Raw genomic sequence first — 11406 nt, 5'->3', positions numbered from 1 at the left:
TCAGAACATCGAGAGGTGTAACTAGTAACAGTCAATCCCCGAAGGGCCCCTTAGGCAGTACAATTATATGTGAAAGCGTGCTTTTGGTTGGGCAATGTGACCATTTTTTAAAGAGCTAAAATACAGTGTTGTTATATTGACTTCATTTGCACATGTACACGCTGGTCTAACTCTTTGATTCCAACAGCCTTTTACTTTTCTCCTATGTATGTCTCATGACGAAGGTTAAATGTTTGTTATTGCTCTGCGGATCATCTATGGTGCTTATTTATTATGGATTTCCACTATTGTAACAAATGACCATGTATGGAAATAAAGGTGACAAGGATTACACACATGACGGTGATTAACCTGACCTACTGGAGTTTCTGTTAGCGTTACAGGTGATAACTTAGCGCTCCACCTTCTGTTCAAATATGGCCACTTTTGGCCCCAGAATCAAAATGGGTGTGGTCAAATCCTGACACTGGCCTCCAATTTTATATACAGTCTAAAGCAGCGGTCCCCAACCTTTTTTGCGCCACGGGCCGGCTTATGTCCGACAATATTTTCATGGATCGGCCGTTAAGGTGTCGCGGATAAATACAACAAAATAAAACTAGTACTGGTACCAAAAAAAAGAGGATTTATTCATAACACACGGGAAAAGACCCATGGAAACAGAGTTAATGATAAAAATGATTTAAAAAAAAAAAAAAGCGATAAACCATAAATTTCACACCCGAGCTTCAACTCTTGCGGCCCGGGGATTGGGGACTGCTTGTCTAAAGTCTTAGCCCAAATAGCAGATGCTGGCTAATAATCAATCCAATACTGGCACACCTCACAATCCTGTAATACTTAAACTTTGAATGATAGAATAAGCACAACACAGTGAGCATATTTTGATCTCACAGAGATAATAAAAAAGTGAACCTAGCTTCAAAGTGATGCTAACTGCCATTCTTTCAGATTAGCAACATAAAACAACTGCACTGTTGCAAAAAGTAGAGTTTTCACTTTTTACCAAGTAGGCTAAGTTTTTTAGTGGATTTATGATGGCTGATGATCCCATTCAGAGTAAAACGGTCCAGGAAGATAAGTTTTAAGATTCAGCTACTTTGGAATAGATAAGATGCAAGGGTACCTAGACCTGGGGTATAGAGTACGCTTGGGGAGTGTGATTGTGTGTACAGTGTCTATTTATGTCTGTCTCCACGTTGGGTGAGTGTGGAGTAAGTGCATATGAGAGCATGAGGGTGGGAATGGATGTTCGTTTCTGTGTGTGCCTGTTTGTCTGTGTCTATATGTCAGGTCGGGTATCAGACACCACCTCTCTAGGGGCATCTCAGGCCCTCCAAGGTATGGAGGCCTATCTCCCCCCACCACTCCCCCTGTCAGTGGCAGACACCCTCAGACATCGGTGCGTTGGTGGTTCTTGGTGTCCGGGGATGGGCGTCCAGGTATGCACCGGCTCACTCCTGGTGGCTGCTTGTCGGGGCCTGGAGCGTGGGGCTCACTCGGGCCCCTTCGGGGGTGTACACACAGGTGCTCACACACACAAACTACACCCTTTTTGGCTCCTACCTCAAATTACACTGTGCGCTGTCGATCTTACGTGCTGCACAATAATATTCAATATTTACTGTTTTTTACTGTTAGATTATCGCAATGATGTTGTTCATTATATTGCTCTCTTTTCTTGCTTGTTTTCTCTTTTTTCTTTCTCAACAGGTGATTGAAATATGTATTTTTTGTCTGTTTGTTTTGTTTGTTCTTTGCCCTTTATCACCGTTCCTCTTCCCCGCTGTTTTTCTTTCCCTACCTCTCTTTTTTTCTCCCTTTTCTTTCCCCCAGTCATGTCTGTCCCGTGTGTAGCAAGTGAAAATAAAATAAAATAAACAATAAAAACAAAGGTCAATCAAATGGACCAATGCGGCAAGGCCGGGATGGTCCATTTGGTGAAAGAAATCCGTTGGGCATCTTTCTTTGCCTTTAGACAATAATTCTGATGGCAAAAGAACCAAACGGGACAGGCGAGGAAAAAAAAAAGAAAAAAGGAATAGATAAGATGCCAGGATGTAGACGTACATGGTGTTTTTAGGTTCTCATTCAGACCCAGCTCTTTGTCGATGCCTAGCTTCTTATTCAAATACGGTCACTTTGGTTCACAATAAGCAGAAAACAAAACAAGATGGCAACTGCAAAAAATACTAGTCACTGATAGTTTACTTTTTTTCTTCCGTTTCCACAACTGACTGTTCCCATCCTTGTTTCAGGTCATTTGGTCTATAGCAGTTCTTTCCCAATGACATCACTCAGGCCATTAAACAAAAAAAAAAAAAAAATCAAACAAGCCATGAGTGGTCATCACTTGTTAATCTTAACTATACCTGCAAAATATCACAAATAACCAAAAACACACACACATCAATACTTGTCCTTAGCTGATGAATATATCAACTGACCCAAACTGATTGTCTCAACAGAAGCTACATTTTGATTGAAAGGGTTTCATGAATGTTTGACATGTGTGGTGATGTTTAAGGACAACTACATGAATATTTTTTTTATTATTATTTTCATTACTGTTATTATGGTGCTTCACAGTTTGCTGGTCCTAAAAGGTACTTTATGTAATTACCCGCTGCGAATCTTAAATAAACCTTGCACCACCAGGGGGCAGTATTTTACCAGGTGGTATGTTGAAATGTTAGATTTTTTTTTTTTTTTAGCCCAAGACCACTTTCTGTATCACCCTTTTCCAGGAAAAATGTGTCTTTAATGACTTTCACAGTTAAATAAAGATTATACCGAATATACATATTCTGTTGATAGTATTAGTTACTTCTGGGAGGATTTAAATGCAGGGATTTACCGCGAGTACCCTTAAGAACTGCATTTGTCTTTATTCACAGACACAGACATACAATGAATGAATCAAAGTGTATTTGTTTTATTTGCAGTATATTTTATTTTTTTCATTTTTTTTTCCGTTTTTGAGTTTTTAAGAGGTGGCATCATCAGATCCCAATGCATGTATTCTAGTAGTGCACTTCTTTGTGGGTTGCAGTTTTTTGGGTGTCGCAGATCCAGGAAATCTTAAAACTACTTGCATGGCTGGATTCACTAGCAAACATTACAAACCAGCACCATACATATAATGAATTCTTGTAGGTATTGACTCATTTTTTGTGTGAGTTTCTTAATATTATTCTAAGCATGTCCCCAAATCAAAAATCTGTCACCCATGTGTGAGTCAAAGAACTTTCGGTCTCTGCATCAAACTCCAGGTGAAAGACTTTCTTTGTTTCTTTGTTTTTTGACGGGTAAGACCAAATACGTAACATTTTGACTATAAACAAGTCACAGAAATAAAAACTGATCTTATTCATTTAAAAAAACAAAAAAACAAAATCAAAACATGGATTGACAGTACCAAACATTTTCTTTACCTTCAGGAGACAGCTAACAAAGGCTAGGCCCATCACATACTACTCGCACAGTTTGCTGAAGGTATTGCACATTTAGTTCAAAAACAAAAAGAAAACAAAAAAAAAAAAAAAAAAAAATACATATAACAATTCTCTTACTTCTAGGTGAAGTATACATAATGTACAAAACTAGAAGTCTGTTGAAACCGACAAATAGTACACTTTCAAATAAATAAATAATGGAATCTGTTATTCACATGTCTTCGATAGCTAATTCTGCAGGCGACTATATGCAAGAACAGGCAGAAATTCAGCGTGAGGTAGTTCATCAAAGCTGACTTGAATCAGAATGAAAGTGGTTGAGAGATGTAATAATGACAAAAACAACAACAACCTCAGAAGAAGAAAATACTCCAATTATTTGTTCCTACCGATGGGCTAAGAAAATTAAGAGCACTTTACAGAACATCATCTTTCTTTTCAGCTAATATGACAATTTGATGCATACCACTGCTTCTCTGCATTAATTGTGTCATTTAAAAAAAAATCAATTTTTAGTTTACAACATTTAGTTAGAAACTAAATGACTGCAGGTTGATTTTGTTGTGCTGTATGGGTGAAGCTCCACAGCTGCTAACGCTGTACTTTGTCCTTAAACTTGCAATCTTTTTAATAGCCACGAGTCGGCTATTAAAAATAAAGCTCGGAGAAACAGCACTCTGCTCTGACCTCAGTAAACACTTTCCTGTTTTTATGTAGACGTCATCACAGAGACTGCGTCCATCTTTTATACTTTAATACAGTGTAGCTCAGTGTAAACGCTAACATTTGCCTCTTAACACACCAGATATTAAGCTAACACCAGGCTGCCATTTTGGATGCTAACTGTCCTGTAGCTCACTGATAGGGCCAGCTTTTGCTTTGTAATGTAAAATATTAACAACTGTGCAGCTAAGTGATAGCCATGTTTGTCTGCTGATATATGAAATACTATTGGCTGTGCAGCTAAATGACACCAGCGAAGCTAGTAACATGACAAAAAAACAAAAAACAAAACCAACAGTTGTTTCGCTAATAAATTACATGCTAGCTCAGGAAAGAAAACATGCCACCCTTTGGGAAAATCTGTTTTGAATAATGTGTGACTGTTGATCTGATAAGTTTGGATCTGATAAGGTTTTGGATAACTAGCTGGCTTATGTAATATGTCCAGCTTAGGACTATTAGCGAGCATTAGCCATCACAGACTGGTGCAATATTAGGCGTTTACGTTAATTTTACTATAGATAATTTTTCAGCTATTTAGACATATTTTATGGTTCAACCTGATTGAGTAAAAACCACTAGATGTAAAGTTACTAGTTGTTATAGATCAATAACATGAATAGGGTGCGAATTCAGAACCTGACACCGACAAGGCCCTCAGTGGTGTTAATATTTGAGAAATCATGCTGTTAATAAATGGTTAAATATCTGGCAGAGAAGTTGCCTGAGTGGAGCTACAGTGTATGCTACAGTCTAAAGATAATGTCACCACTGAAAACAACAGGATGCAGACGGTGTTGTCTTACACAATTTGACAATCCTAGCACTGTAGCATGTACTCCTCTGCTGTCAGCATCCACGATCCACGTGAGAGCGCATCACATAAATAAATATTATGCAAACATTTGGTGGCAGGCAGATTTGCTGCAAGAAAATAAGCTAATATGGCTAGCTGATTCAATATGGCAAGGACATTCTTTTCAGTTAATACAAGTGTTATGTGCTATATGTGATGTGGCTGCATGGCTCTGCCTTTTTTCTACTAGTGTCAATCTGCCTTTCTAATATTAAACTTTATCCAAAGCTTTTTAAAATACTAGCATGAATTCAGTCGCAGAGTTTGCTCATATAGTTTGATCCAGCACTTAATTTTTCTGTCCATCAGTCAACAAATTAAATGAACTACTTAAAGAAAATTACATGTATAAAAATTGTCATTATTCTATATGTTGGTTGCTGTCACTGCAAAGAAACACTTCTTTTTACTTTGATGAAAGACCTTGATAAAACTGCCTCTTCTTCTGAAATGACTCCAACAAATGCATAAGCACCTCAATGCATACGTCACCACCACCTTCTCCTGCAAGACACCGCAGTCTCTTGCTCAACAGTCCAAAACCAAAACAAGTAGAAAAATATACAACACGCTCGTGAGAACTACGACCTCCCCTCGCACGTCACCGCTCTGACATGGAAACTACTGTTGTTATCCAGAAGCTGACGGATAAAATGCTCCCTCCTACACGCACTCAGGAATGAATGACAAACAACAGGCACTTTTCCTTTCAACACAAAAATCATATACACTTAAAACAGGACGCTATTATTGCATACAGTAAGAAAAAATTTGTTTCTTTTGACTCTGGTTTTTGTGCTGCTAGGTTATATAGAGATAGTTCGTTTGAGCCATAGTTACAGGCAAGTCTAGTTCGCAAAGTGTTCGCTGATTATTACGAAAAAAAATTTGAAAATTAAAAACAAAAACACATTACTAATAACGGGATCTGAGAGTAAGGAGGCACACACCTTTTACACCTAACCGCTGTCGCTCCGAGATGCCAAATATCAACACGTTCGCATGCGTTCTCGAATATCACGTCGCCCTACTTGACCGAAACACATTCCACTTACGCCATCGCCGACTTCACAACCTCAAACTACTCTACGTCTTACAAAAACCTCCCGAAGCACAATGAAGAACATTCTGAAGTCCTGAATTGATACCGAAACTATTCCGCCTATCTACTTCCAACGTGTCGCACAGCCATCTGCAGATAAGAGGTACTTTAAAAGCACTTAAAAATAATACAGAAGACAGTCATCAAGAGGATATCCTGCAGGACCTAACTGTGCCATAACCAATCCTGTAGTAAGAGGTTAAAAAAAAAAAAAAAAAATCAAATCACATGGTGAGAAAATGTCAGCATTTTTAAATGATGGGAAAAATACGTTGATTATAAAGCTTTCGTTAAAGTTAAAATTTACAATGAAGAATGTAGTACTGACTCAAAAGAGTTCAAATAAAAGGATATACATATGATCTAATATCCACATTATGGGAGAGAGAATAGAAACGGGGGGAGTGCTAAGACAAAGTTCGTCAATTAAATTAGGTTTTCAATGGCTCACTGCAAACTTGTATCGAAGAGTAAAACTACATCTACAATAAAATCTGTACAAACTCAATCTACACGTATATGGCAAATTGTAAAAGCAGTAGCTTAACAAGTGGAGAAAAAAAAAAATCACATTGAAACATTTTACAGATATTTCTTTAAATTTTCACTGTTGGCTCATACAAACCGGAATATAGTGAAATGATAAAAATTCTCTGATCATCTCAGGTTTCTGAAAAAATTAAGAAATTCCACAATAAATTACAGCTAGGACTCAACTGAAAAGAAATCCTAATTTTGTTTTTGTTTTTTAAAAAAAGAAAAGAAGTAAAGAAAAAGACTACAGCTTTCATTAAAAAAGAAAAAGATCTGTCCTTTCAGAAATGTTTCAAACAGCTAGCTAGTTAAAGCTACACTACTGAAGACGAGCACGGAGGGGAAGCAAACACAGCGGGTGGGTCTAGGGGCCGGTGTCGGGCTGGTGGTCTTGGATGTGACCAGGTGGCGTGGCCCAGCCCAGAACCAGGTGTAGGCGATAGTCATCTGCAGCAGCCCATTGGGCCGGAGGCTGTAGCAGCGGCGGCGGCAGGGCCCGCCGTCTCCAGGCTGCTGTCGGTGTCGGTCAGGGTCGGGTCGGTGGACATTGAGGAGACATCGTTGGCGGAGGTGGAGGAAGAAGTGGAGGGATGGTGCTGGTGGTGCTGCTGGGGGCTGCTGCTCACTGCTGCACCTGTGCTATGAGAAGCAGGGATGGGCCTGTGGTCAGTCACGGAACAGCATTGTGCTTTAGCAGCTGATCTAATAAAGACGGGATGGTGAAGGCTGGTTTTTACATTTGACAAACCAACGAGTGGATTCATTCTGAACCACATGCCGTATAAATGCCTGAATGTATCCGGTTTATCTACACGACTTTGAAGATTCACCGAAATAATAAATAAATTAACACAAATGTGAGCGCGGGTCACGTCAGGGCCAACGCTGTTCGCATCTGCTCCCATTAGAGTGATTACGGAAATGAAATCAAAGCGCTGCAAATGTTATCTGAAGGAAAGCATCTTAGTCTCAGATACATTACAATCACTTGCAATATAGTGCAGCAGCCGTGATCATGCGCAGACGTCTTGTGCAGTGCAAACATATTCATCTCTTCCATTACAAACTCATTTTAAAACCTTCTCTCACATAACAAAGTCCACCAACCTATGGACGCCGGCTGTCCCCTGATGACGCCGTTCTTCGTCCTTTCTTCCCAGTCTAGCACTTCTTTATATATCAACTCTGTAACAAACACAATGAAAGCCATTTATTCAGATCACTTTAAAAACTGAAGAAGAAAAAAAGGGTGAAAGACAGTTTTAAGATGAGGTCATGCACAAATGTTTTTCTTCTTTTGGCAAAAAGCTTCAGACTAAAAAATGGTAATAAATGAATGCCCAGTTTACACGGGAACATTTCACTCTAAGGAGACAGAAATGGGACAGTGTGTCTTCAAGCCATCTGTGTGTCACATTTACACTTTCAGGTGTGAACCTCCTGTTGTTATCACTGCTCTGCTAGGACAGGGGAGCTTAAAGATATTCAAAGGAATACTAACATGGAGAAAACACCTCTTTTACTATTAAAAAAATCTAAAAAAGCTCAAATATTTCCAAAAACCTGAACCTAAAGTGATGAGCTCACCATTTTGCTCAATCTAAACATGTGACTGGACACAAGAAAAACAGCTACTCAGTTTAGTTTTTACGGCATTTAAAATTAATTTGAATAATAAAACATGCATATTAGTTTAAGGAAAAACTGGTTCTACTTGTTTTGCTTGTTTTTCAGTTTGTTTTGTTTCATAAAAACAGATGTGATTGTATTTAAATGTAAGAGTCGTGCTAGCTAATGCAGCACTTACACTGTGCCCACCCCATTCATCCTTAAGGCTTAACACCACTAAAATCAAACGTTTGTCATTAAGGACAAATTAGCTAGCGAGAACTGAACCTGTATGCATAAGATGAGCATTTTAACATGGTAGCCTGTGGGTATTTTCTCACCAGTATAAAGCAACTCTAGCATTTAGCACCTCAGCATACGCTTCATTTTCTACCCACAAGGCTTCCAAGCATCATAATCCAGGAATATGTATTTTTGTGAATGAAGCAAACAGGCTTTAAATTTACCATTTTCACATTAAAGGAACAGTTATGTTAATAAAGACCCAGCAGGAAGGTGATGCAGGTTTGCACACCTTAGTATTTGTGACTAAAAACAGATGACGGGGATTGTAAAGTAACCGTGAAGAATGAACTGCACTAATTTTGAAAGCTTTCATTCATTTTGCAGACTTAGACTAAACAAAAACCAAATGTAAATCTGCATTTATACACCAATGAAAATTAGCTTTTCCCTCTTCTCTATCTTTCTCCCAAGCCGGTAAAGCTCTGATGTTCTGGCCGAGGGGACCAACGGGGGAAATATGCTGCTTTGGACACAGAGTTATTTTCAGCAGAAAATGAGGACTACGTGTCTGACACTGGGGCATTTATGGTTTCTGACAGACTGTGCAGAGGAAAACATGCAACTCCCTTCCAGAACAAAGATTAAATGTCCCACAGGCTGTGAAGCACAAAGCTAGACCAACCTTATGCATCACCCTGTAAACGGCTAAGTACTTATGACAGGAGAGGAGAGGATCCTTCCTACCTTTCCATTCCTCCACTGTGTGCTCCCGCTCATCCAGCTGCTTGTCTGTGATCACCGGTGGTGGCTGGAAAGAAAAACAGAATAATGTGTCTTTTTACCAAATGGTCACACATTCATATCACATCCGCACACATTATAGACTCAGGCCATAGCTTAAACCTCTCCCTTTTCTAACATTTAACAGAGCAAAGAGAAGATGCTGATGCTGCCTCTTTAAGAGACAAACGCCGACGCTAGTAGCCTCTGATTTATGAGTGTTACCAAACCAGAGGTCAAATTTACAGAAGTCATTCACATACAGCAGGTGTATGAGGATGTCTCGGACTCAGTGAATCCCGAGTTGAAAAATACTGGCGACTACAAGTGGTACCCTCAGCCTGCTATTAGACACACCTATGGTATTACTACATCACCTTCTTCAAGTGTTCACAAGGTTTTCATAAAATCTGACCTCTGACCATGAGGTCAGAGGTCACTGAGACTCAAACCCATCTGACCCATCAGCCTTCAGGCAGGGGAGAGGAGGAAAAAGCAATAATTCGCCTCATTTCCCAATCTGCCAAAACGCAGTCAAAAATCAATCTGCACTGGCTGAGTCACAGCGTTTCCAAGGAGAGGCTTCACATTTGTCACCATCTCAATTTTAGAGACTGAAGCACAAAGACACAGCTTTACAGTTTGTAGTCTTGAGACAGAAAAGGGAGCTTAAAATGGCATTTGAAAGGTGTTAAACTTTACCTTTTCACTTGTTTTACAGGAAAATGTTCAATGTTCTACAGAGGAAAGCTACATTGCGGCATTCCTGCTAAACTTCAAAAGACCCTTAAATCGAATTTTCCCATCAGCTATTCAATATGAGGGATATATTCCAGCCTAAAGCAAATTATATTACACTTAGAGCGGCTTTGATGTTGCACATTAAGGATTTTTTAAGAGGTCTGAAATGGGTAGAGCTCAGGTGTGATTGCCATAATCAATGAACATAGATGCTATTAGCAGTGATAACCACTTCCATGTGATTATCACTCAAACAGGAATGCAATGAAAATACACGAAACTCAAGTACTTACTGCCTCCACCTCAGTTGGGTCGTACCACACGTTGATATAGGGGTGCTGGAGAGCCTCATCCACTGAGATCCGCTTTGATGCATCTATTACCAGCATCTTTGATAGGAGGTCACGGGCTTGGCTCGCTGAAAGGAAATAATTGAACATAAAAAATATGCAGGAGTGTGCGGCTTGGTTGATGAGATGCATTTCCTGTTGAGATGGGATGTTGGTGCAGGAAACAATGTAGGCAGCAACCGCTTTGAAATGTAAACGAATGAGTATCCATGAGGAAGGGAAAAAATTCATAACATAATTTTCGTGGTACCACTTATAAAGTCCTGTTTTTCCATAAAGGAAAAATTCTGCTTATATTAAGCTCCAAATGTATATTTTCAGACCCATTTTCTTTCCTAATACAGCGTCAAATCACAACAGTCCCTTCAATATTCTTTATATTGTGAGGTCCCTTCAATAGTAGTGAGAAAACCCCAACAATCAGACAACCCCCTATGAGAGAGCAGGTGGTGACAGTGGGAAAGAAAAACTCTTTAAAAAGGAAGAAACCTCCAGCAGAACCAGGCTCAGGTAAAGGGAGGCCATCTGCCAAAATTGGTTGGGGGTTCACAGTTGAGATTAATCCCCATTTGTCTTATTCTGTGACCCTAAGTTTGCCTCTATCTGAATCACACTGACCATTCCTTTTTAAGTTAAGGCCTCACTCACATAGAGACTAGTCACACAGAGGTCACTTGTAATCTACTAATCGTGAAGGATTACAGGAGTTTGCTTGTTGTTGCCAACTTGTTTGCAAACATTCACCAACTAGTTGCTAAGCAGCAGTGAAACTGAAGAGTGAGATGCCACTCAGAAACAGAGCACGTTCAGCTTCAGAGTAAAAGCTGTGTCATTGATTGATTTCAGCAGTAAGACAACTTTTACTTTCAGGGCTAAAATTCTCTGCACCACACTTTTTCAAGTTTCACTACTGCTTGTTGATTGGCTAGCAAGTTTGGGCATCAAACCACGGGCGACTGTGCCAATCTACTAGCAATCAAAGCAATCACAAGGTGGGTTTTTTTTTTTTAA

At 39.4% G+C, this 11406-nt stretch overlaps 1 protein-coding gene across 3 annotated transcripts in view; it reads right to left on the bottom strand.

The window, feature by feature from the left end:
• Positions 1-6951: 6951 nt before the first annotated feature.
• Positions 6952-11406, bottom strand: part of mapk8b (mitogen-activated protein kinase 8b) — a 29717-nt gene continuing 25262 nt past the window's right edge. For 2 of the 3 annotated variants that reach the window (XM_085361253.1, XM_085361255.1), the window contains exons 9-12: positions 10339-10463; positions 9269-9332; positions 7778-7855; positions 6952-7304 (exon numbers count right to left, since the gene is read on the bottom strand). In XM_085361253.1, the coding sequence (XP_085217379.1) occupies positions 7114-7304; positions 7778-7855; positions 9269-9332; positions 10339-10463 (458 nt within the window). In that variant the 3' untranslated portion in view covers positions 6952-7113. Of the gene's footprint in view, positions 7310-7777; positions 7856-9268; positions 9333-10338; positions 10464-11406 lie in introns of all 3 variants that reach the window. The other variant, XM_085361254.1, reaches the window with a different exon arrangement.

The sequence above is a fragment of the Diplotaxodon limnothrissa genome, linkage group LG8 (assembly GCF_057381915.1).
Source record: "Diplotaxodon limnothrissa isolate DT_005_m linkage group LG8, D_limnothrissa_male_GT1.1, whole genome shotgun sequence".
NCBI classification, from domain to species: Eukaryota; Metazoa; Chordata; class Actinopteri; order Cichliformes; family Cichlidae; genus Diplotaxodon; species Diplotaxodon limnothrissa.
This window is presented reverse-complemented; position numbering and strand designations above follow the sequence as displayed.